The sequence below is a fragment of the Leuresthes tenuis genome, unplaced genomic scaffold, assembly GCF_036924035.1.
Source record: "Leuresthes tenuis unplaced genomic scaffold, fLeuTen1.0.hap1 SCAF_15, whole genome shotgun sequence".
Classification (NCBI taxonomy): domain Eukaryota; kingdom Metazoa; phylum Chordata; class Actinopteri; order Atheriniformes; family Atherinopsidae; genus Leuresthes; species Leuresthes tenuis.
In genome coordinates, this window is record NW_027325369.1 from 7,314,211 (window position 1) to 7,341,786 (window position 27,576).

The following is a 27,576-nucleotide window of genomic DNA, read 5'->3' on the forward strand; positions in this document are numbered from 1 at the left end:
GCCCCGCTCCCCTTGGTTACTGTTGCTACGCCAGACAAGCTTTCCTCCCTAGAGCGAGAAACATGGTGTTTTTACCGGTACTGTTAAGTCATATTCCTCAAGAATTATCTGAAAGTTTCTGACAAAATTCTTCAGAGGTGTCACAGAGAAGCAGACAAACAGGTCTCCAATATACGTTCACCAGATTAAATGTTGGCGAAGTTCAAATGAAGAGGAACTCAAAATAGAGGGAAAAGTACACTGTTCTCAATATAAGCGCCTGGCACCACATTTGTTGACACTTTGAATAAAAAACCAGCACAATGTTCTTGTACAGCGGGGTAACTCGATATATATTTTTTAAATTTAAATTAAATGTTATGTTAGCTTTCGCTATCGTCCTGTTTGCCAATTTATTGCTGAAATAACCTATCTTGCATTTGTTTACAGTGCGCCAGGATATTGCTCACATATAGTGGGGCTGATATAGATATCTGTAGGTCAGAACTTGTCTCTATCTGTTAGTAATTATTTTGTTAGTAATTATTTTGCTAAAATATTACACAGTAGCTCAAGAGACATCTTTGTTAACGTTACCACACAAAGCTATGGTTAGTTAACGTTAGCGAGCACTTTACCTGAGAACAAACATTGGTGCTCTTATTGATTTTGGAGGGATTCGGCTGTTGTCTTCCACACTGCTTTATCCACACCCGGCATCTTTCTTGTTGCGTTTAAGGCTTGGGGAAGGCAAAGAATTCAACACCACCCTGCAAACTTCTTGGATATCGGCTGTCGGACTCTCAAGTCCCATATGCAAACCGCTTCAGCAATATTGCTTTCTGCCAAAAGCTAGACTGTCCTCTTGTGCATAGTTACGGTTGCTAATGTAGGATTGGACAGAAGCTGTTTGTGGGAGGGGCTTAGCAAAAAAATAAGCCTCCAAACAACCAAGAAGTATTTTTTATTTAACTAAATTGGCCCGAAGTAACTACTCTGATTGTTAGTTGCTTTGCTAACTTTTCTCAGACTATGTTGGTTTCCCAAAGATAAAGAGCTGAGAGAAAGCAATGGTGCGGTCGATGAGGAAATGCGGTGGATCTTCAGACCTGGAGCAACAGGTGTACAAGCAGAGTGGATCTTCTCAAGCTAACCTAAAGGGCAACTAAGCAAATCAAACTCGACCTCAAACAGAACATTACTTTGGCGGATGGGCTTCCAACTCCCACTGTACCAATAAATCGTTCACGATTTGAGGCACAAGCTCATGTTTTCTGTGCTCACACTGTACGGCCCAATCCTCGGGCATTAAACAGGAATGTTCGCAAAATCATACAGTTTTATATATTCCAGGCTTTAGAATCGCTCCCCTTCCAGGCAATCATCTGACAGTGAAACATAAGCTTAGCCATATTAAGATGATATATGTTCGTCAATGCCCCCTGTGTATGTATGTTCATGTATGTAGCTGTAAACACACATAAAAACAAAATACATATGTTGTACATATGTAAATAATATGAAAAATACATATGTTGGTTTGGTGCTTACCTATATCCTAAAATAAGGAGTAAACATTTATAATCATCACTTTAAAAGTTGCATACATTGTATTTGGTACCTATTTGTTTCCCAAATATATTAGTGTGTCTGTGTGAATGGGTAAATAGGAGGCTTTAACTTAAAGTACTTTGTAGAAAGGCGCTGTATGAAGTTCAGTCCATTTCCTTTTATTAGTTTATGGGGCAGATCTGCCACATCCAATATGGCGGACGCGCTGACATATCGCAGCAACGGACCAACCTGCTCATTGAGGCGTCTCCGTATATATGTCTATGGCTCGTACAGATACATAACTCAAATTAATTGAATTAAAATCAAAATGATAGTTAGTCCGTCACCGTGTGTGTCAGTTATGGAATTGTTCCCTACAGGGGAAGGGAGCACCCCTGGCACCCCCATTTCCTGCGGCCATGGCCATGATTACCGAAAATATACTGATATTAGCACAAGAAGGCAGTTAAACACAAAAGGAAATTCAGGGAAAATTATTTTTATAAAAATAATAAACAAAATTGACAATTTCTTCTGTGATATCATGTTTGAGTTTGGATGATGGAGGAGGCTTAACATCCAGCGTGGTCTGGGTGTATCTGAGGGATGCTGCCGTTGTTGCGGGCTGGTGCGCCTGCAGTTATAAAACGAATAATTGATTGTTAAACTAAAATATTGAAATATGTTTAATATGATATTTAAAGCCTATAATATTGAAATATTAGTTTTTAAATTCAGTTCAATGCAGTTTTATTGATATAGCGCCAAATTACAACAAATGTCATCTCAAGGCACTTAAATGATATAGTCCAATTCAAGCCAATTGGAATTCAATTAATTTCATAATATGTAATCATAATACAATGAAATCCAATTAATTCATTTCAAAATAATCTAATTCAATTATATAGAGCCCATTCAATAACAATATCCTAGCTAAAGAAACCAACAGATTGCACCAAAACTTGTCTTCAGTCCAGTCTACCATCCTGAGCATGCCTGAGGCGAAGGAACGACTCCCTTTTAACAAGAAGAAACCTCTGACAGAACCAGACTCAGGAAGGGTGGCCATCCGCCTCAACCAGCTGGGGTTTGAGAAGACAGAAAAGAGGGGGAAAAAACACCATAACACCACATGATACGCCATGTTTTGTAGTCAAGCTGTGATATGCAAACTGCTGTTTGCAAATTTTGCATTTGACTTTTTTCCCGCCATCTATTTTGGTAAAATTCTGCCACACTGCCGATGTCTTTGACATGGATTGTAGAGGAGGACTCACTGTAAATGAAACGTTCAAAATAAAAATGAATATTCAGCAAACCACTGGACGTTGAATAACATGGACGTTCTTCAATCTACCTTTCTCTAGTGGGTTTGGCTAATCCAAAATAGTGAAAACAAGGGGGGTGTTCTCTGAAAAAGCTGTTACCTGTGAAACAGGGGTACTCTGAAAACACATCCATTAGCACTTGGTATTTTCTCCTGATGAAATTAACCATAATCTATGTAGGAGCCTCGGTCCTATGAGTTTGTTAATGTTTGAATAATAATTTAAGTTTATGTATTAATACAAATATATTTGTGTTGATTGTAAAAAATCTACCTATTTACATTATTTACAGTTAGATAATTCATACTGATAAGTTACTTTGATTTAAAAATGTGTATGGATATTTGCAGGTTTAAAAATTGCCTGTAGAACTTTTATTGCGCATTGATCTGTGTGCGTAGTTAACCTGAGCAGGTAGTCACATCAGGCATCATGGAGTGGAGCGGAGCCATGTAGTTTTTTTACCTCACTCGCTCTCTCTTTTTATTTTTATTTCTCTCGCTCATTTTTGTGTATCGTCATGCTGGACTGTTGTATCTTGTTTTATTTTTCGAAGTAAATTATGGAATCTAACAAGAGGATCCTGTGGAGTCTTTCCTTTGAGTCAGAGGTGGATAACGAGGGTGAGAGCGTCAAGCTCATGGCTTCATTGTTTAGGAATCTACATCTATATGAAATTAAGACGGCAAAAAAAATCGACCGATCAGAATTTTGGTCGATCCAGAACATATCGGCCATTAAGTCGACCAGTCGCCTTGGACTTTACAGCCCTAGGATATAGTGTGTCAAAACAGTAGAACGAAGGCATGTTGGAGGACAAGTAGAATATCTTAAAGGAGTTTTTTAAACCTAGTCCTTATTTCTGGCATGAAATACGTTCATCTACTCACTGAGAGCAGTTTGGTGAAAGTCGTCTACTGCGATGACGTCATCGACGCCCGCTGCTGCAGCACAGCTCATTCACTCTGGTAACTCTGGACATTCATCGTACTCAAAGTTGACGTCCACGTCATCAAAATCTGATAAATATCCTGCCATGTTGCACAAAACTGTCAGTAGCAAACTACGTGTGAAGATAGCCGACTGTCACAGAGCACGGAGTAAATAAACTGTGCTGCAGCAGCGTGCGTCGATGATGTCATCAGAGTAGACGAGTGTGTAGAAAGCCCTCTATAAGCCTCCATGATAGCCGCCAATAACAACAACATTGCAGCTATGAGCTAACAGTGCAATAGTACGCGTTCATTCATTCATTCGTCTTAAAGTACTGGTGAAACAAAGACAGATAATGCCTTATTTAGAGGCTGCATTGTCGAAGCCCCGTTCCCTCTGTTATATGGATCTCGAGGAATCTAAATATCTTCTGAAGGACGCCGACTTTCACCAAACTGTTCTCGGTGAGTAGATTAACGTATTTTATGCCAGAAATAAGGTCCAGGTTTAAAAATACCAGAGTTCCCCTTTAATTTGGTGTGGCATCAACTAACTTCAGTATGTGCCCTGGTGTTTAAAAGATGTGAAAATTACAGAAATTGACTATTTTACTTATGTTAAAGATTTTAAAGAAAAAAACATTTGAAAATTGCATCATACTGCAATTGCATTTATTAAGAATTGGATAATGCACCACTTCTTACAAATTATTCTCCTGCAGTTCAAAGTAGAACTAAAGTAAAACTGTCATGATTTTTAAATCTGTGAAGAGTAATTGTAAAATCACATTCAATATTGCAGATTATTTTATGACAATGTACATGCCAAGCAGGGACCCTGGGGAATAATGCTTTCATCTAAAATAAAAACCCAACACAGCATCACTCACACTCACACAAACTAACAATATACAAAGTAAATGGTAAATGGACTTGTACTTGTATAGCGCTTTTCTAGTCTAACTGACCGCTTAACTACATGCCGCATTCACCCCACTCACACACACTCATACAGCACGTCTTAAGATACTTAACTACGTGCTTTTCTAATCATTCATACACACCCCAATGATGTCCCAATGATACACTGGAAGGCAACGTGGGGTTCAGTGTCTTGCCCAAGGACGCTTCAACATGTAGCCGGGGTCAACCTTCCGATTGCTCGACTGCTCTTCCTCCTGAACTACAGCCGCCCAGTACTAAAATAAAACTAAAATAAAGTACTGCCTCATATCAAAGTAAGATGATGAAGACAAGTATCTGGCACTGCACAAGGAACCAAAAGAAAATGTATTCGGAGTCAGCTAATGACTAACAAAAGGCAGGGGGCTGGAGCCTATCCCAGTGGTGATCGGGCAAGAGGCGGGGAACAAGTGCTTGATATATTAAACCAAACCTTTCCATTCGCTTTCTTTCAATAAACATCAAATGACAGCAAAAATAAAATAATTGAAAAATCTTCTATTATCATTAACTCTTTAAAACTGCAGGTGTAGCTTTTATGCATTTTCATTGATCCAAACAAATATTAAGATAAAGTTAAATCTTCTGCTTCATTGTCTTGTGTGTAGTAATATCTGCCTAGGTTAAACATGGCTCTGCAAATGAATGAAAAGGATGATTTTATTGATTCTATTTCTCAATTAACTGTATATTTTGCTATACTGTAGCATTATTGCAATATTATCAATAAAGACAGCTTCTCATTTGGTTGATATCTAGACCCAATAATTAAAAAAATTTTTTTTTTAACGAATGTGTTCTTTCTCTTCAACAGTTTAATCTATTTTTTTGTTGACCATGACTATGCATTTATAACCAAAATAATACACATACATGCGCAAATAAAATAAGAAATATTTTCAGGATTACTGTTGATCAATAATATGCAATACGCATAAAAAGCCAGGGAGAGTGATCTGTTTCAATCACCTTCACCAACAGTATTCAACCAACCAGTGTGTTGTCATTGTAATGGAGGGATGGGGTATTAATAATAATTAATTTATGGGGTAACTAATAACAAAAACAAATACAAATCAATTTGTGCAGCAAATGATACAGATGACAAAGAAAATGCATTGTGCATGTATCAGACAAAGCTTTTCAAATATATTTAACAACTTCAGGGCTTGTGAGAGTTTTTTAAGACCTGCATATTTAAAACATGTACACATTAACACCAAAGGGTGTGACCCGAGGTGGTTTGACCAGGTATCATAGTGGTAAGTGTTAACTTAAGCATCCTGATTACTCACAATTCCCTCTTATTGTCTTCCTGTGAAACGGATTGAGAGGCATAAAGAGAGAGAGAGAGAGAGAATGAAGATCTGAACCAATAAACAAAGTGTCCTGAGAGAAAGAAGGAGAAAAAATTAGTACAGGGTAGAAAATAAAAATAACAAAAATAAAATCGCGATTTTCTTCTTCCAAAACCTGATTTCCGATTACAATTTTTTTTTTTTGTGAAATGACAAAAAGCAAAGAATTTGTTTCAAATATCCATTTTTTTATTGAACATTTTGCAAATAATTTACCTATTATTTGCAGTATAGAGTACAATCATTGCTCTTTATTAAACAAAAAAAGTCTACTGCAATGTGAAACGCGACTGCATCCGTGATATTTTTCCACCTCCTTTCGATCTTGTCATATGGTGCACCACGTGAAAACGAAACAGGCAGAGTTTACTTGCTTCGGAGTTGGTGGTGGTGTAGCTGCATCCACGTTCTCTTGTGCGGTCCTCTCTTGAACACACTGCTGCCATTCCGGTACGTGGTAATTTGCTCTTCATCCGAAGCATCTAAGCTGTACCACTTTCACACAACAAACTTGCGCTTTCTCTTGGCAACGAAATCCAACGCTGACATGTTTGTTTACAATGTGTGGAGGATAGAGGCGGAAGTCACTATGAAAACACAGATACATGAACGGGGGCTGTACCGGAATGACCCTAGTTAAAATTAAATTTCAAAGCAAATTTCCACGTTTTTAACATCATCCAAACTAAATAATTGCAATTACGATTTAAAACCGATTAATCGAACAGGCCTAGTACAGGGTCTTCTTATTTATGCATTCAGTAGGCCAAGGCTTGTCTGCATCTCTGTTTGATTTTATAGGCGGAAAGGCTCTTAAAACAAATACACTCTTGTGCTAGTTACAACATGGCACTGTCCTTGTGGCTGCATCTGGTGGGATTTTTTTTAGGGTGGGGAGAGGGACTCAAATATTATTTTGATAATTATAAGAGACAGAGAAAGTAGTTTCACACACACAACTTTGTTTTCACTTTGTTTTGGCATGTGAAGGGGGAATGAGGACAAGGGTAAGTACGTAGGACAGGGGAGGTTAGTCCTAATCTGTTGGGAGGGCTGTGGAGGCTGACGGATTTCCATAACCTTTGACCTCCTCTTTAGCTGATGGAATGCTAAAACAAAGAAAGAGGGAATTAACAACCTTGAAAGATGTACAGAATTTTTACTTTCTCAGTGAGAGAACAAAAATTGGAAGAGTCCTGCTAGTTTTGCTCTGATCTGATAGTTTCTGTTATCATCATCCTCTCGTCACCTAAACCTTAAATTTGGCTCTTTAAAAAGACCTTTTTCTAATAGAATATTTTCAGGTTATCTAGTTTCCCTTTTATTTTTCATTTCTTAAATATTGGTGATATGTACTGATGTAACCACTGTCTTCAGAATGTTAATATGTTTTCTACGACGGAGTATTAGGGCCACAATTAAATTTCTTATTTTTGTTTTGGAATTAATTACGAGATTAAAGTCCATCCATCCATCCATCCATCCATCATCTGCCGCTTATCCGGGGGTCGGGTCGCGGGGGCAGCAGCTTGAGCAGAGAAACCCAGACGTCTCTGTCCCCGGCCACTTCCTCCAGCTCTTCCGGGGGGACCCCGAGGCGTTCCCAGGCCAGCCGAGAGACATAGTCTCTCCAACGTGTCCTGGGTCTCCCCCGGGGTCTCCTCCCAGTGGGACGTGCCCGGAACACGTCCCCAGGGAGGCGTCCAGGAGGCATCCTAACCAGATGCCCGAGCCACCTCATCTGACTCCTCTCAATGCGGAGGAGCAGCGGTTCTACTCCGAGCCCCTCCCGGATGACTGAGCTTCTCACCCTATCTCTAAGGGAGAGCCCAGACACCCTGCGGAGGAAACCCATTTCGGCCACTTGTATTCGCGATCTCGTTCTTTCGGTCACTACCCACAACTCGTGACCATAGGTGAGGATGGGAACGTAGATTGACCAGTAAATAGAGAGCTTTGCCTTCTGGCTCAGCTCCCTCTTCACAACGACGGGTCGGTGCAGAGCCCGCAATACTGCAGACGCCGCACCGATCCGCCCGTCAATCTCCCGCTCCATTCGTCCCTCACTCGTGAACAAGACCCCGAGATACTTGAACTCCTCCACTTGGGGAAGGATCTCATTCCCGACCCGGAGAGAGCATTCCACCCTTTTCCGGCTGAGAACCATGGTCTCGGATTTGGAGGAGCTGATTCTCATCCCAGCCGCTTCACACTCGGCTGCGAATCGCTCCAGTGAGAGCTGAAGGTCACGGCCTGACGATGCTAACAGAACCACATCGTCTGCAAAAAGCAGAGACCCGATTCTGAGGTCGCCAAATCGGACACCCTCAACGCCCTGGCTCCGCCTAGAAATTCTGTCCATAAAAGTTAGGAAAAGAATCGGTGACAAAGGACAGCCCTGACGGAGTCCAACTCTCACCGGAAACGTATCCGACTTACTGCCGGCAATGCGGACCAAACTCTGGCACCGGTCATACAGAGACTGAACGGCCCCTATAAAGGGGTCCGGCACTCCATATTCCCGGAGCACCCCCCACAGGACTCCACGAGGGACACGGTCGAACGCTTTCTCCAAGTCCACAAAACACATGTAGACTGGTTGGGCGAACTCCTATGCACCCTCCAAGATCCTGCCGAGGGTATAGAGCTGGTCCACTGTTCCACGGCCAGGACGAAAGCCACACTGCATCTCCTGAATCCGAGGCTCGATTATCCGACGGATCCTCCTCTCCAATACCCCCGAATAGACCTTACCAGGGAGGCTGAGGAGTGTGATACCCCTATAGTTGGAACACACCCTCCGGTCCCCCTTTTTAAAGAGGGGGACCACCATCCCAATCTGCCAGTCCAGAGGCACTGTCCCCGATGTCCACGCGATGCTGCAGAGGCGTGTCAGCCAAGACAGCCCTACAACATCCAGAGCCTTGAGAAACTCAGGACGGACCTCATCCACCCCCGGGGCCTCACCACCGAGGAGCTTTTTGACCACCTCGGCAACCTCAGCCCCAGAAATGGGAGGCCCCGTCTCCGAGCTCTCCGACTCTGCCTCTTCCGAGCACGTGTTGGTAGGATTGAGGAGTTCCTCGAAGTACTCCCCCCACCGACTCACAACATCCCTAGTTGAGGTCAGCAAAGCTCCGTCCCCACTGTAAACAGTGTTGACTGTGAGCCGCTTCCCCCCCCTGAGACGCCGGATGGTGGACCAGAATCTCTTCGAGGCCGTCCGGAAATCGTTCTCCATGGTCTCACCGAACTCCTCCCAGGCCCGAGTTTTTGCCTCAGCAACCGCCGAAGCCGCGGCCCGTCTGGCCTGTCGGTACCTATCAGCTGCTTCCAGGGTCCCACTGGCCAAAAAGGCCCGATAGGACTCCTTCTTCAGCTTGACGGCTTCCCTCACCACTGGTGTCCACCAGCAGGTTCGAGGGTTGCCGCCACGACAGGCACCGACCACCTTACGGCCACAACTCCGATCAGCTGCCTCCGCAATGGAGTCACGGAACATGGCCCATTCAGACTCAATGTCCCCCACCTCCGGGATATGGTTGAAGCTCTGCCGGAGGTGGGAGTTAAAGCTCCTTCTGACGGGGGATTCTGACAAACGCTCCCAGCAGACCCTCACAATACATTTGGGCCTGCCAGGTCTGATCAGCATCCTCCCCCTCCAGCGGAGCCAACTCACCACCAGGTGGTGATCAGTTGACAGCTCCGCCCCTCTCTTCACCCGAGTGTCCAGGACATACGGCCGCAAGTCCGATGATACAACCACAAAGTCGATCATCGAACTGCGGCCAAGGGTGTCCTGGTGCCAAGTGCACATATGGACACCCTTATGCCTGAACATGGTGTTCGTTATGGACAGTCCATGACTGGCACAGAAGTCCAACAACATAACACCACTCTGGTTCAGATCGGGGGGGCCGTTCCTCCCAATCACACCCCTCCAGGTCTCACTGTCATTGCCCACGTGAGCATTGAAGTCCCCCAGCAGAATGAGGGAGTCTCCGGTAGGAGCATTCTCCAGTGCCTCCCCCAGAGACTCCAAAAAGGGTGCGTACTCTGAACTGCTGTTTGGCGCATAGGCACAAACAACAGTCAGGACTCGTCCCCCCACCCGAAGGCGGAGGGAGGCTACCCTCTCGTTCACTGGGGTAAACCCCAATGTACTGGCACACAGCCGGGGGGCAATAAGTATGCCCACACCTGCTCTGCGCCTCTCACCACGGGCAACTCCAGAGTGGAAGAGAGTCCAACCCCTCTCAAGAGGACTGGTTCCAGAGCCCAAGCCGTGCGTCGAGGTGAGTCCGACTATATCTAGCCGGAACCGCTCAGCCTCGCACACCAGCTCCGGCTCCTTCCCCAACAGAGGCAACAGATTAAAGTCGTTATTTGGAATTAATCATGAGATTAAAGTCGTTATTACATATGACGAGAATAGAGTTGTAATTGTTCTACTTAAAACGGAAATGGCGAGAGTGCAGCAGTTAGCATATAAGGTTAATGTAATAGGCTACACGTTAAATGTTAATTTCATGGTTCTGCTCACTGATAGAATATTTAAGATTTATTCTCGTAATTTATTCCCGCCATATTTAATAACGACTTTAATCTCGTAATTAATTCCTTTTCTTTTTTTTTTAAATGTGGCCCCAATACTCTGTCGTAGTTTAGCTATGTCATTGTGTATGTTTTTTGTTTTTTTTAAATGGACATTAGTTGTCTGTCAGTTCATCAGTATTTCTTTGCATTTGGTGCAGAGCTGGAATCACAATGTGGTCTGCCTAATTTGATAAATTAAAAGAAAGCACTTGAGCAATTAATCCATTCAAGTTAACACCTGGATCATTGTGTAATAATTTGAAGGCTGTTTCTTGGTTGGAGGTATGTAATGATAATTTCGTGAGATTTTAAAAATAGCAACAATTCTCAAGCATCACATACACGACCAGTAAATGGGTATTTTTCTATCTATTTGAAAAATATCTCTCAAGACTAGAATGCAGAAATTTACACAAACACTGAAATCACTCCAGGCTAGTAGGTGAAAAACATTCTGAGCAAGCCTAGTGAGCTGACTCTGCTTTGACAAAAACCTCAGCGTTTTTTTTCAACTTGACGTTAGAACACAAGGTGATGGAAGCCCATTGTTGTTATGGTTTAAGTGCATAGTTATTACACAAAGCAAACTTGGCCTTAAAAAAGTAGACTGAGACATCCTAAACCTCCATTACTCCTGTACACTTGGATAAAGCTTTTAAAAATTGTTACTGCGAAAAGTTTTTTTTTTAATCTGTTTTTTTTTTAAAGAATGTTCTTTGGATGTGAATTAAATGTGCACAAGCAGATAAAAAACTTTCTTTTGCAAAATATCCATGTTAGTGTGGACAAGGTTTGTTAATTGGTCAGTTGGTTATTTACTCAAGGGGCATACGTTGGGCTTCTTACAACTAAGTACGAAGCAAGGCCCCTCCACAGGAGACTCGAGAGTTATGGCATGTGGCTAATGACTACATTATGACTATTAAACCGGCCAGTAACAGCTGACGCACCTTTGTGTTTGTGAAGTCCATTGAACTTTGTTCAATTCTCTGTGAGCAGAACAAATATTTGAAATAGACATCATGCACTGCACTGTCCCTCTGCGTATGTATTCCAGTGGCTGAATAATCTTGCCGCCAAATTGTCAAAGAACTAAGTTTTCCATGTTCCTTTCTTTTTTCCTACAACCTATTCATTAAAATTTCTTCATCCTTCTGTCTCTCTCTCTCTTTGAAAGCCGCTAACAATAATGCACGAGGGCTGTCACACTAAATGAAGACAAATGTTGTTGAATTGCTTTGCTCTTTTTCTCCATGCTCTCGCGCCCTCGTGTTACCCCTTTGTTCTCCACCCTGCTTACTCACTGTCTCTTCCTGTCTGCCTTACTAAAGACTCCTATCATCCAGGATAAATATTTTCTTTAAAAAGCAATAGACATCTATTTATCCAGAACCCCTTGGTGGCCTTAAAAGGAATAAAAATCATTGTTTATTTCAAGCACTGCCATCCATCCTTACTTACACACCATGCTTCACAAGATTTTGTTTACATATTCTATTCACTTATTTTAAGTATTTTGTATACTTTTTTCTTTTTCTTGTATTATTCGAATCTTGTAGTTTTCATCTTCATTATAATTTGAGCGCAAATAGGTGTGGCTGTCATCTGACATGAGCTCCCTCGAAAATCCTGTTTTGCTATTCATGACAGTTTCATAAATCATTTGAAAAAGCAGCCATAAAGAGTAGCCTAATAAAAAGCTTCCCTTTTTGTCTCTTTACCATTGTAAGGCTTTTGTAAATTTTCATGTTATTTAGAGGACCCAAGCCTCTTTGACTACACACTATGGTGTCATGGTGGAAGGATGCTTAGCTGTGAGAGGTGGCAGCATCAGACGGTTGGTGGATCGATCTAGTGTGTGTCTACCAGTGTGCGTGTCCAACTGTCCTTGGGCAAGACACTGAATCCCACACTTCTCTAAATGTGCACGATGATGTGTAAAAGTGTGCATGATAGAGAATAAGCAATGCTTAAATAGAAAGAAGAGCTGTACAAATGAGTGGGTTATTGAGAAATACATTGTAAAGCCGCCTGTATAAGATGAGGTTAAAAAATTTGGAATATAAATTTGGACCATTTACCAATTTGCCTTTTATTAAAAATTAAGTTGCTGCACACAATGAACTAAACTGTGTGTATGTAATTGTATGTGAAACAACTACAACTTGCAGAAAAAATAATCGAAACATGAATGAAAAAGACAAACTTACAATTGAATGTCATGTTTCATTCAGTGTATGTAGTATTAGACTGACTTTTCTTGCTCTAGTATTAGCATTTCTTCTTCGTTATTTGATACACACACAAACCCTACCCCATTTTTCTGGATGAAAAAATTATTTGTTACTCCTAAAAGCTTGACCTGAGTCTCCTCAAACATAGACATCTGATACTTCAGCATCAAATTCCAAAAAATTATTTGGTAGCACTTCCTAGCGAATTTCAATTGAACAACCCAGTCCAGTTTTTTAACCTTAAAGTATGATATATGGTTTTATATAATTTTTTATTTACCGTATTTTCCCCACCATAAGGCACACCTAAAAGCCTTAAATTTTCACAAAAATCGGCTTTGCGCCATATAATCCGGTGCGCTTTATGTGCACTGGATTCCAAAATCTGTCACGGATACCGCCATTTTGAATTTACCGCAGGGAGCGCTGAGCATTCATCAAGGCATTAAGCCCACTTCGCATCACTCACCAATCTCCCTTCGCTCCGCTCACCACCACGTTCACTTATGCCGCGCCTTTTCACTTTCATACATTGGAAATGAATGGTAACTGGCCACTTCTGTCGCTCGCTTTGCATTCGGTGTGAATCCGGGGTTAGGCGGATCCCAGCCACTCTGAATGGGGCGAAGATTGTATCGAGCTCGTACTTTGCAATTGAATCGTGTCATCATTAATGCTTTTGCCCATGTCCCAGTGAGTGTCTGTTCTTCAGTCTGAGATGGGTGATGCAGACCGATGTGCAGTTTATAAGTTTAAAAACGGCCGACGATGTTGTCTTTGACCGTCTGAACATTTACCGCTGACACAGGGACGTAATACATACACTACGTGTACTGGCAGCGATAAACCAATCAGAGAACATTACCTAATACGTACGCCTTATAATCAAGTGCACCTTATGTATGGGTTAAGTATAGAAATGGACCCCATATTTGAGGGTCCGCTTCATAATCAGGTGAGCCTTATAGTGCGCAACATGCGCAAGTTATATATTTTTTCCTGCTCCTACAGCCTAAGTTGTAGTTTATGCTTCAACATAATTTTGACGACGTAGCTACGACGTCAACGTGGACCCCTCTGCCGTAGCCTGACGTGCACCTCCAAAAAATTGTAATTACACGTCGCGTAGACGCGGGCCGTAAGGGCTGTGATTGGTCCGCTCAGAACGTAATTTCCGGCAGTTGCCTTTTCCGGTCTTAATGGCTGTATACGGCGAAGAAGCTGGTTGACATTTGAAATTATCTAAAGTGCATTTGTTCATCCAGGTTGTAAATTCACACCAGTGAATTCTCAACCAGTGTTGTAAATTCACCCGTTCCCAGCCTCGGCCGGTCGTACAGACCGCCCCCGTCAACATCTTCCCTGTTGCCTGCGCTTCAACATTTGCAATTTAAGCATTTGTTCTTCAATATTGATAAGCTCCAGCTGCAAATACAGCTGCTCCACCTCGGTTGCCATTGTTTACGGTTGTTAACAGTGACCGGAAGAAAAAGCAAGGTTTCGGCTATAACCCCTGAAATCACACAAACATAGAGCCACACCTCCCTACTGGCATGGTGAATTGCAGAGCAACGTGTTCCCTCAACGCAGAGCTTCGAATGCTCAATTACGACGTCACATTGATATCGTTGACATTCTGCAAGAGTATAAATCTAGCTTTACTCATACTACATGATGATTCCTCTGTGTTATCTTTAGAAAGCCTTTTTTAAAGGTGCAAAGCATTTTTTGTTTGTTTTGAACTTCGTGTCAGTGGCGTTGTAGCGAATTTCAATGTTGCACCATGACACTGTTGTTGTTAAATATACATACATCACCTCATCCTCCCCAGACTCCACTTGAAGGATCAGTGTCACAACCTGAATAGATGTAAATGCATATATTCTGTTCAGAGAGAAGGCTGCTCAGCACATGGGCAAGGACTGGAGAGGAGAAGAGCCTGAAATACAGCTCTAAGTCAGAAAAAGTTTAGAAGATATGAAAAAGAAGATCAAAGAGTTAGACTTTTTTGGTAAGTCAGCATATGTTAGCTTTTTAAGTTATTTGACTCACATAGATATCCTTAAAATGATGACTGTACATATCATTATTTTTCCCGCTGTACTGTCACCTCTCCATTTCCAGCACTGGCAAATCTGGACCTTTCTGAACCGTCATCCATCCACTCTTCGTCCTCTCTCCCTCTCTTACTCTTGTTCCACTATTGTTATATATCAACATGTTTACCTTTTCTGGACTTTCCTTCTCCTGTCTCTCTCTCTCCCTGTCCCCCTTTTTCTTACCTGGACAAAATTCTTCTCCTGTCTTTTTAGTCTTTCTCAGTGCAGTAGTATCTCAGATCACTCTCTTTCTCTGTGTTTGGAACCCCTCTCCTTCTTCTTCTTGTCTTCCACTTCCTCCTCTTTCTCCTGGCTATTAATTGGTTAATTTTATACTTCTTTTACCAATCAGCAGGATGTTGACATTTTGCGCTTGGCAATGATGGTAAGATGTGTGTGTAATTCAAGTGTGTTTACCCCTGTAAGAACGTGTATCCATTTGATTGTGTGTGTTGTGCCTGTTGACCTTTTTTGGCAGAATGTCAACCTGGCCTTATATGCTACATGTCAGAACATTTGCTGGGAAGTAAACAGTTCTTCTAAGAGAACCATGGCATAACTAGATCTCAGCTATAAATGTGACAATGCTGAAATTCAGTGTTTTGTTCCTGTGGGATGATATTTAGTCTTGATTTAGAAAACTTGTTCAATTTTTTAGAATTTGATTCTCTGTCTTTCTGGTACATTATTCATGAGTGGTCTTGCCACATTCCCAGTTCACATAAAAGTCAGCTTTGTTTTGATATCCAAGCCTGGAATTTGTTTCCCCCTTTCAGCAATGAAATCATCATGGTTGTTTGTACAAATAAATAGATTAGAAATAAAGAAATAAAGAAATAAATTGAAGTAATTGAAAAAAGTTGGCAAATAAACTTCCAATGCCTTAAATTGGGAGAGTTGTTGTGGACAACAGTATACCTCTAGTTCTCTGTAAACTACAGATTTACCTGTACGTGTGAATTTATATGATTCTAGATTATAGGGAATTATTCAATGAGTTTGGTCCATTTATTTTTAGCACAAGTTTCTTGTGTTTACTTTGAATACCACTTTTCCTTGGCAGGGTACAGACAAGTCTATTTACATTTACTTATTTGATGTATATATGCAATTTGTTTTTTTTCATCTGTGGACGTCTCTATGTCTGTAGGATGTCCAAATATTTTTAATTCTTTTCTTAGATTTAATTTCATAAATATTTACAAAAGTACATCTTTTAAGATTTAATCATTAGTGAGTGTTCTGTTTTAAGTCTTTTTCAGCCCATTTTGCTAATCATTATTTTATAATACATATGGATATAGAGCTAAACATATACTCAGATTAAGTGGATGGATGTGGATTGTGTATGACAGTCCAACGGCAATGATATAATTCAAATCTGAAAGCTTTATCTCAGTTGTTCTTACAGTAGAGCAGAGTGCCTTTGATCAAACGCCAAGACACTCACACAGAGTGGTTCAACTTTCAAACATTTGTCTTCTGTCTTTTCTTGTGGTCTTTTGGCCTCCAGTCCCGATGCCAGGATGAATGTATCATCTTCAGGCTTGACTGACACCATCTACTGACTGGATCACTCGTTTTCGTTTCACTTTTGACTTACTGCCATTGTCACAGTCTCCTCTATTAGTAACTGCTGCTTTTTTCAATTAATCAGCCATTCCAGCTATGCCCCAGTCAGATTATTTAAATGATGTACCCACCCACTACCTCATGAAAGAAAGTCTGTATATTTTTGTCCCAGGTAGCAAACTTCATTAGGAACCACGACTTATCAGATTCATCATCAACCCAAAGCTGAGGGAAGGAGCACAGAGGTTCATCACATCCTACAATATAGTTCTACAAGCCCCTTCTTTTAAAAATTAGGTGATATTGTTTGTAAATTAAGTTTTTACCTACCGCTTCAAAATGACCTCTTCAACCAAAAATTGCAAGAAACTTCCCTCTCAAGATTGGTCATTTGTTGTCCTCTCTGACCTTGTTGAATCTGCCTCTCAGTCATGTTTTGCACTGTGTTGTTGAGTTGTTGTCCAGGCCAAGTAGACTTTGTTTTTAGAAGGTTAGGGTTAGGCAAGTGAATAGTCTTTTTCTCTTTTCTGTAAAACTAAATTTTGAGAGATTTTATTGTGGAAAGATGTGCTGCCTGAGTGCATCATCCTCATATTTCTGACATTTTTCAATATCTGTTATGATGAATTACCAGGTCAGTGCAATAATTACTTACAAATGGGAGCAGCTGAGACTTCTGAAAGACCTCTAATCTCAGACGATTAAAAGAGGGAATGCTGTGGATGTCAGGCAGAAGATAGAGAAACAGGTGGAGGAAATTTAGGCCAGGTCTCCACTGGATATTGATGGGGAATTTTAGATCACTAGCAAATAAAATGTAAATGTTTGTAGTGCTCAGGAGGTAACAAAAAGAATATTGAGGATTCAGTATTATGTGTTTCACTGAAACATAGCTACAGGAGCATATACTTGTCTCAAATGCCTCTTTACCCAGCTTCAAGGTAATATGAACCAACAGAAACATTATGAGCAGTGGCTAAAGAAAAGGTAGAGATATCACAGTGCTTGTTAACAACATATGGTGTAATCCTGGATATATCACTGTGAAGGAGATGATCTGTCCCCAGGACAGCTCAATTGAACAACGTGATGGCTGGATTTGACAGTTTAAATTATTTCATGACAATAGTCCTGGAACAGGAGGCATGAAATAAATAAATACAGTGAAATAATTAAATATATTTGTAAATAAAATGTTTCTTTAAAAGGACATTTTAATATCTAATTTCATTATTTAAAAAGGTATATTTAATTATTTCATGGTACATTTGATTTTTTAATTGCATATTTCAGAATTCCATGATATATTTAATTATTTATTGATGTATGTAATGATAAAAATAATTATTTCATGATGTTTTTACGAAATTTATGATACATTTAATTAATTAATGGGAGATTTACAGGTATGTATTTCATGATAAATTTATGTATTTCTTGATGTTTTTATTTAATTTTGTCACCCTTAACCCTCCACAGTAGATGAACTGTAGACTGGAATGATCTCTGTGAGATGATATCAATGCCATTCCTGAGTCAAAACAAGAGAGTCATGTTACAGTGTTCTCTGATAATTACCTACATAAAAACATTTCTTCGCAGATGTTTTGTAGTATATGTATAGATAAGACGGGGTTGTATGTAAATTACTTTTTGAAGGGAGGGGGCTACCACTGTAGAGGGCACTTTAGCACACGTTTTGGCTCCCAAGGGGGCACTTTAGCATGCGTTTTTCAACAATTGGGCGACCCACTGAGTTGGTCTTTGTACTCTGAGAAAATCCTATTTAATCTAACAGAGTTCAAGTCAATATTTAGATTACTAACCCTATGTGACCACTTCAATGACTTTATCTGTACTCAGCCCTAAGTGAGATGAAAAATCAGAAAGGCCAGGTGGATGATACACAACAACAACAATCAGGACACAGGTGCAGGGTCTTTTCGGATTCACAGAGGTGTTTATTATTTAACAAAGCACACAGAGTGCAGCAAGGCAGGGCGGTCTCCAGGCAGAGCAAAATAACTATGAAAACCTCCGCAGTAACTACAAGGACAAGAACACTTTAACAAAACAAAGACACGTTCTCCTAACGAGGCAGATTTAAACAAAGGATGCACTCGAAAAACAGAGGCACTATGAAACTTTAACGATTAACTTAAAGCTCTACTTTAACGGAGGCGACTATGAAAGGTTGCAACAAAAAAAAAAATCACTCCTTGAAAGTGGAGGAAGAAACAAGGCTATGAAAACTTACCGGATTAATAAATAAACTATGACTAGGAATAAGAATAAATTACAAAACAAGATAGCACTGCAGGAGTATCGCTCACTGCAGGCTCGTGGAACTATGACTGTGGAACTGTGGTTCAAAGTAAGACTGGTAATGTCGCTCAAACGGAGACAACATACTGGCACAAGACAAGGGAAACGCAGACTATTTGAACGCGAGGGACCAAGGGGAACAGGTGGAAACACTTGGGAATCAGGGAAGACAATGAGACGCTTGACACGGGAGGAAGGGCAAGATACCTGAAACGAGAGGAGAAGGTGAGTGATTTTTCAAAATAAAACCGGAAATGACGAGACAAGACATGAAACAGAACGTAAATCGTGACAGGACTGGTTTGTAACCCTGATTTGAAGATAGCTGCCACTCCGCCTCTTCTGCCAGTGGTTCGAGGAATGTGAAAATTTAAATAGCGAGAGGGAGTTGATTCATTACTGCTATCATGATCCTCCAGCTGTAGCCAGGTTTTAAATCAGATATCAGTATTATAATCACCAGTCAGGTCATATACTAACAGTTAGTGTTATATCGATTGATACTTATGTATTGATATTTGAAATCCCAAATGGGTCCATTTAAGGATCGATACTTTATAAAAAGTATTGATACTTTCGTAAATCTGCACTAATGTTCTGTTAACAGGTACTTTTTCAAAGCAGTACATAGTTGTTTCGCCATTTACAGGACCTATGGAATGGCTAAGCAACCATAGCTTTCTTTCTTTTGTGGAGCTTTCTTACATCTGGACTTAAAAACCATGCTACATGCAATGGTACATCTTGACTTGCTTGTTCTACAAGTAGGCTAATTTAAAATTAGTATGCAAGTTCTCAGCAGATCCTTTTGTTTTAATCTCTCCTGTCATCATTTGTTTTCTTATTACAACTGAAAATACATAATAAGAAAGATAATGTGAGTTTTTATGTCACTGGGTGGTTATAGTTTTAAACACTAAATTTGTAAAAGTTCCTTCTTTTAACACAAGCTTTACGGTATCCGTATCAACAAAATCACCTTTGGTTTTACTTGGAATCAGATTGAAATAAAAATCAATGGTATCGTACATCGCTACTAGCTGTGACTTGGACAGGAGAGATCTAATATTCGGCAAACCACATGTAATAGTTTTATGTTTTTGTTCAGTTAAAGTTTTTGTCTTAATTTTTTCGAGATTTTCAGATTTTTGCTCCTCATGGGTTTATTAAATTTGGGTGGGCAGACACTGTCATTAGTTAGGGGTAGTAGCAGGCAGAGGTGGGACCAAGTCATTATTTTGCAAGTCACAAGTAAGTCTCAAGTCTCTCAACTCAAGTCTAGATTCAAGTACCAAGTCAGTATTAGCAAGTCCTGAGTCAAGTCACAAGTCAAGACTGAGAAGTCCAAGTCAAGTACAAGTCCTCAACACTGAGTTTCAAGTCACAGCAAAGTCATCACGAGCTCTTCATCAAATACAGTTTTTTTTAATTAATATTTAAATATTAAGTTTATTACCATTTATTCAAGCAGAGTATTTCACCAATTAACAATTAACTGATGTTTTGTTACTAATTTAATGGCCAAAAACTTATACAAATCATACCTAAAAGAGTTCAGATTTGTACAAATAAGCAATCAAAAGATAAATTTTTTATCAAGATTACTAGTAGCATTGCTAGCATTGGCTTTGAGGTGGGTTACACTCTTGATCTGCACACAGAGCCAAACAACTATTAGCACTCGGCCTGCAGCAATTTAAATCACATATCAACCTAACGTGCATGTCTTTGGAGTGCAAAATATTTGTAACGTTAAGTTACTGTCAGCAGTGACCGTGTTAACCATCAAGTGACAAGTGGAAAGCTAACAGCTGGACATTTCTGATTAGTATATAGAATAAAATAATTCCTCCTGTAAACTTTTGCCAAGCCAGCTCCATGCTTATCTTAGATTCACTGACTGTGTCTGGTAATCAGTATTAAAACACGATGGAGATCTTATTAGCGGCAGTACGAGGGAAACTTTTAGAGGGCCGAGTGACTTTAGGATTGGGTTCTTATGTCCTTGCTGTACCTTTTGCAGGCTGCATACTTGTCACATATGTCGCATGTTTCTGTGTATTGGCTGAAACGGAGTCTGTGCAACTTAGAAAATCAATGTGTGCTATGTGGTGGGCTCGATAGATTGCGGTGTGCACCATTGCAGAAGTCCCTCATTAAGCTAGCATTAGCTTGCAACCTTTGATAATATGACTGGCTTACCGTTCTTTGTGCAGCTTCAAATGCCGATCTCCGTCTGTGATTTTTGACCCGCATGTTGCACACACTGTAATGCGTTTTTTATTGACAACGTCGTAATTCTTGTAAGTGATCGAGATGACCTTTGGTATAATTTTTTTTTACCACTGGCGCACAGCTTCTTTGGAACGTTTATTTTCTTCTTGGTCGTATTTATGTCCTGCTATTTGATTGGATGAAAAGATTGTGTACTGTAGATGAAAACAGTTAAAACTTGTTGTTTCAGGAAATGGTGATTGGGGGTGGGGGGTACCCACGTTGTTTGCTAGACACCACCTTGACAGCCAGCGACTGAAGGATGACATGCAGCTAAACATGTCATCACTGGTCAGATTTGGCAGGGGTCCAAAGAAAGCTACAGATGAACTACTCATCCAACATTGTTTTGTTAAAATTACACACTGATGCAACATTAATTTTAGTGAACTCCAATTGGCGTAACTGTGTCATTACTGCCAACATGAATAACAATCTTACTATATTTACGTTTATCCTTAGCCAGCAGTTTCAAATAGGATTCTATGTCACCCACTCTGGCCCCTGGTATACATTCGACTATGGTCATTGGTGTCTCTAATGCTACGTTTCTGACTATGGAGCAGCCCATTGCCACATTTATTTTCTCTCGCAGATGTGTCACTTAGTGGGGAAAATTTGTTAGACACATGAACAGGTTGACGGTAAACCATGGGCTTAACTTAGGGCTATGCCTCTTCTTCCTGACCTTCACCCACTCAGAATTTGCTGGTGGACAGCTAACGGGATTAGCTCCACTAGGTGCACTTGGGGGGGTCCACACCGGCTAAAGCTATTGGGTGGTTTTCAACAGTGCAGAGCTGGGCTTCCAATTCAGACAACCTCGCCTCCAAAACTACATAAAACCTTTATTTGTTACAAGTACCCTTTTTCGTGAAAGAAGGCAGGGAAGTAGCTAAACATCTGACATACAGAACAAGTGAAAGCAGGAGCTGAAGGGAGAGATGTTAGTTTTTAGCATGGTAGCCATGTTTAACAAGAGAAGTTTAGAGAAACCAATAGAAGAGTAAAACATGTTGAAACACCAAGGATCTATAGCAATTGGTGCTAGAACAGAACAGAGTGTGTAATAGGTTTCACAATGTAAACTATGTCACTGTAAGAAGAAATTCAGTGATATTTAATAATCCAAGAGGAGCGAAAAATTTTGCTTAGGGTTTAGAATAGAGTAGAATAGAAAAATACTTTATTCATCCCCACACCACCTCATTTTTAAATATTTACAATGATTGTATATTAGAACAACAAAAACAAAAATAATAATAATAATGATAATGATAATAATAAAAATTAATTAACAAATTTGACAAAAACATGTCAGCAGTCACTGTTAAAAAGCCTAATGGCTGTGGGCGCAAAGATCTCCTGAACCTCTCAGTCCTGCCGCACAGTGACATGAGCCTCTCACTGAGTGGGTCTACATGATGAAATTAATTCGTTTATAGATATAGTTGGATTATGCTCCTTATTTGGGCAAGGGTAATTATCCAAATATACATGGCGGTGAATATGTGGAATCATTGGCACAAAGCATGTCATACCCCGGTACGATAGGTGGCGCTGTACCCATTTCAACTGGTGGTAATAGAGCTACTTCCGGTTGACTTCTTCACCAACAACAGCAACAAACTCAGGCATTCGAGAAAGATGGCAAACGAAGAGCAAGATGAAGCTACGTCCCTCTACATTTCGTTTGTGATGAGCATGGTTATTGCGCAAACGCGATGCACAACGGCGTATTCTCCATCGCGTTGTTTTTCTTTCCAACAGCAGCAACAACAACAGTAGTATCGTCTCCTTAGACGTCCGGGTCACGAGCCCTGGAAAAAATCTCGAGCATGTGCAGAACGCAAAGTCCAATTCACCATGTGCTTCACCGTCTACAAGCATATTTAGTGTGACTATCAACCGAGTTATCTCGGGGTCTTAATCCGACTGAGTAACCCGATCCTGTCCAATTTTTAGTCAGACTAAGGTGTATACATGATCATACATGTACATGAAGTTTTATTGTAATTTAGCCATGAATCTGATTCTTTACAGTGCCATGTAACCTCACTGACTGCAGCTACTCCTCTGTCCTACCAGGATACTGTGGAATATAATTTCCTCCTCATCCGTTGCTCCACCACAGCACTGAGAGGGTCTAGCCTTCTGCCTACTATAGAACTGGCCTTTTTCACCAGTTTGTCCAGGCGCCTACAGTTTTTGTCCGTAGTGCAACTCCCCCAGCAGACAACAGCATAGAACAGTGCGCTCTCAATGACAGTGTGATAAAACATCCACATCACGTCACTGCAGACATTGAAGGACCTGAGCCGTCCCAGGAAGAAGAGACGGCTCTGGCCCTTCCTCTACACTGCTTCTATGGTGACAGACCACTCCAGTTTATTATCCAGCAACACCCCCAGTTATTCGCAGGTCTGAACAGTCTCTGTCTCCCCTGCATCAATGCAGACTGACTGGCATGGAGTTTTAGATTTCCTGAAGTCCACCACCAGCTCTTTGGTCTTGCTCGTGTTCAGGAGCAGACAGTTATTTTTGGTCCAGCAAACTGAGAGGTTCAGGAGGTCCTTTGTCCTCACTGCCATAAGGCTTTTCCTCTCAAAGACATATTCCTCTCAAATTTATTTATTTATTTAGTCATTGATTATTATTATTAGTAGTAGTCATATTTGTATTATTATTATTATTATCATCATTATTATTATTATCATCATTGTAAATATTTATATATTTCTTCATATTTTTTTTGAGCTACTTGACAAATTTGAATCGTCCCCAATGGGGATGAATAAAGTATTTTTCTGTTCTATTTCTATAAAAATGCAAGTTTCTATCAGTGTTCAGAGGCACGTTTAACTGAAATAAATAAATATATACAATTAATTATACAATCAAAATTTACCTGTGAAATTTATGACGGGTAAACAAATCTCTGAACTCCAGATTTCTCTTTACCCCTTTCTCTGTTCCCCCACTCCTAACACCACCTCTGCTGTCTCAAGACACATTAATACATACACCACACACGTAAACATCAAGAGTAGCATCAGCAACCTAGTTAACATGCTGAAATTAATACAATTAGCTCCAATGCAGTTTCCTTTGATTGATCCAAGACATGTTGTATGCTAGCCAAGTCTTCAAAGTAAAGCACAGGTTTTGATTATCTCTCTATCTGAGCCTTTTCCACTCTTCTGTCGTGTTACCTGGGACTTTTAGGGACTTGGTTTGTCACATCTAGTGCCTAGCCAACTCACAAAAGGACCCAAGAGCAGACACTGAAACAACAGAGGTTGATTTAAGACCAGGTTTAGTTAATAAGAGATGGTGTGGAGAGTCAGAGGAGTTACCCAGGTGAACGTGAGTCTCTGAGAGGACAGAGAGATGATTAGATAAGGTTTGAGTGTGAGATAAATCTAGGTAACTGATCTGTTAGTTCTTACAGAGTCCAGGAGAGTTCTGCAGCAGAAGGGGGAATTGATGGCTGTGGTGCAGAGGTTCTGAGTCTGAACTTCCTGGAACCTGCTCAGCCCCACCTAAGGCCCAGAAACCAAAACAAACACCACAGCAAGGCATGATCATGACATGGCAGCTGTATCTTAGATTGTAAGAAACCTTTGCGGAGTCTTGAATACAGCAAAAGTACTAAGATTTTAGAATAGTTTAATAGGTTTCCTAGATCATGCAAACCCTGTTCCACAAACTATGGAAAAAAATAAATACACTTTTAAAATAGTTCTATAAACAATAGATAGTAATTAATAAATAATATTGGTTTATTATCCAACTGTCAGCGGCCAATTTAAGATATACATACACTCAGAGAAAGTTCCGATGTGTGTTACTGAGTAAGCCAGCATGGATGGACACATGAGGCTTACTGACAAGTAACATCTAATTAAAATGGACACAAGGAGGGGCTGTGATATACACACACACATCTCCTTTTTATTATTTAAAAGACTATCCAGATCTAAATAGCTTAAGGTCAACATCGAACAATACTCTATGACTGACAAACAGAGTATAAGAAAATAAAGGTTCAAATACCCAAAGATTCTGCTCAAGTTAACTGCTATACAAGTATAATTTTAAATACAACATTTAAGCAAGCAGCTGTATTGAAGAACATGTATATAATTACCTGCCTGACCATACATCTATGGTCAGGCAGGTAATTATATAGAGGCATTTGTGTGAGTGAGTATGTGTGTGATGAGCTGCTTATGTTGGATATTGTGCTGTGATTGTCACATAAATACATCATAAGACACATTCTGTGAGGAAATGTTTCTATAGGAGGAAGTATGTTTGCACAGCCTTACCTTTTCTTGCGTCTGATACTTTAAGACAGGGTTTTACTATGGCAATAAGCAATTCTCAAAAAACATTTTTTTCATAAAATAAAAACAATTAGAAACTGCAGTAGGTGGAGTGTCCACATTATTTGCTGTGAATTGAACTTCCTTCTCCCTGATCTTTGTGTTTCAGTCTCTGGACGGGTTTGTATTTGCACTAAACAATGAGGGACGTTTCCTCTACATCTCTGAGACTGTTTCCATCTACCTGGGACTGTCACAGGTAAGTCAGTGTTTTTGGTATGTCATCTATATTTATCACTAGAAAAAGACTAAACTTTGCACAAAGTATGAGGATTTATTTAATAACTCTTGAAGATCTTCCAACACAATGGTCTTTCTTTCCTCTTTCTATTGCTTTTTTTCTCTGATTTAAAAAAAAAAACTGTAACCTCTATTTTGTCTCTTTTGTTCCTCTATTCCTTTTTTCTCTCCTATCATTACCATAGACACTTCTCAAAAGGTGACAACCCATTTAAGATCTCATCAGCTCATTGAACAACTGATCATTACCCTATATGACCACCTCTATAAAAGCAAAGGTTTTGGCAGTTTGATCATTTTGAGCAATCAGGTGTGTGTTAACACAATACCATGTACAAGATACATTAGAAATGAACAAATAGAAGCAAATGCTTCTTTATGTTTTGGTTTTTACTCTGTCTTTTGGTTTCTTACTTTTCATATGTTCTGGGTTTCCTTTTGTCATCAGTTTGCTCCTTGCTCTTTAGTTTCCTGTATCTTGTTTTATTTGGAAGCATTGCCAATTAGTATACCTCTCATTCCACAAGTGGTTTTCAGGTATCGTTCTTATCTTTTGTTCATTTGTGTAATTGGTTGTTCAGTATATAATATCAAGGCTTTCCATTGTTCTTTGCCAGTTCATCATCCATTCATCAACCGTCTTTCATTTTTTCCCTTAGTTCTGTTTGTTGGTTTAGTAACTGTTCTGTTCAGGTTTGCTATCCTGCCCTGGCAGCAATTTTTGTTGACAATTAAAGATACTAAAGCAACTAAATCTACTTGCTCTTCAGACAGTACCATTGAAAAAAATGCAGCTACACACACCATTCTGTATAAATTTTCATTAACAAAATAAATGTTTGGTTTTATATGATAGTTTAAAGTTTTTTTTCTTGCTATACTTCCATATTCTCAGCAACAAATCAAATGCTTTGGTGCCTGGTGCTGGTTTGTGGCCCCAGAGAAAGGGAACTCCTACTGTAACGAGCTACAGTATTATTACTGCTCTGCTCTGGGTCTAAAAGCAGGCAAATATTAATGCTGTGTATTCTGGTGCCCCCTTCTGGCCTTATTGTATAATAGATAGTGATCTGGGAAATTCCCTTCTGAGAAGAGTCAAGTACAGTATGCGGCTGGAATTTTACAGTGGATTAATATTCTGCATTGACGCCTTGAAAATTAGTGTTTTTTGTTTAATTATATAAAAAAAAAAAATAGATTAAATGTATTTATATAATGCCAAATCACAACAGATGTCATCTCAAGGCACTTCAATGATACAGTCCAATTCAAGCCAATTAGAGTCCAATTCATGGTAATCATGATCCAATCAAATCGAATTAATTCAATTCAAACTGAGTCAAATTCATACATACAAAGCCAATTCAAAAGCAATTTCCGTAGTAAGGAAACCAACAGATTGCACTGAAAGCTTTTCTTCGGTCCAATCCCCCTTCCTGAGTATGCTTGAGATGACAGTGGTGAGAAATAGACTCCTTTTTAACAGGAAGAAACCTCTGGCAGAACCAGACACGGGGAGGGTGGCCATCCGCCTCGACCAGATTGGACACCATAACACCATTCAAATATACATGCTGAGACACAGAAACACAAGTTAATGACAATAATAATGCCAAATGTACACAATGTCATATGAGGAAATAAATGGTGGAAAAAAGAGAGTGAGGAAAGGTGTGTCATAGGCCCCCCAGCAGTCTAGGCCTATAGCAGCTTAACTATGGGATGTTTCAG

At 40.1% G+C, this 27,576-nt stretch overlaps 1 protein-coding gene across 1 annotated transcript in view; it reads left to right on the plus strand.

Annotated features, from left to right (window-relative positions):
* Positions 1–27,576, plus strand: part of npas3 (neuronal PAS domain protein 3) — a 488,496-nt gene that overhangs the window by 310,025 nt on the left and 150,895 nt on the right. Inside the window, exon 5 of the mRNA XM_072365469.1 lies at positions 25,715–25,804. Within this exon, the coding sequence (XP_072221570.1) occupies positions 25,715–25,804 (90 nt within the window). The remainder of the gene's footprint in view (positions 1–25,714; positions 25,805–27,576) is intronic.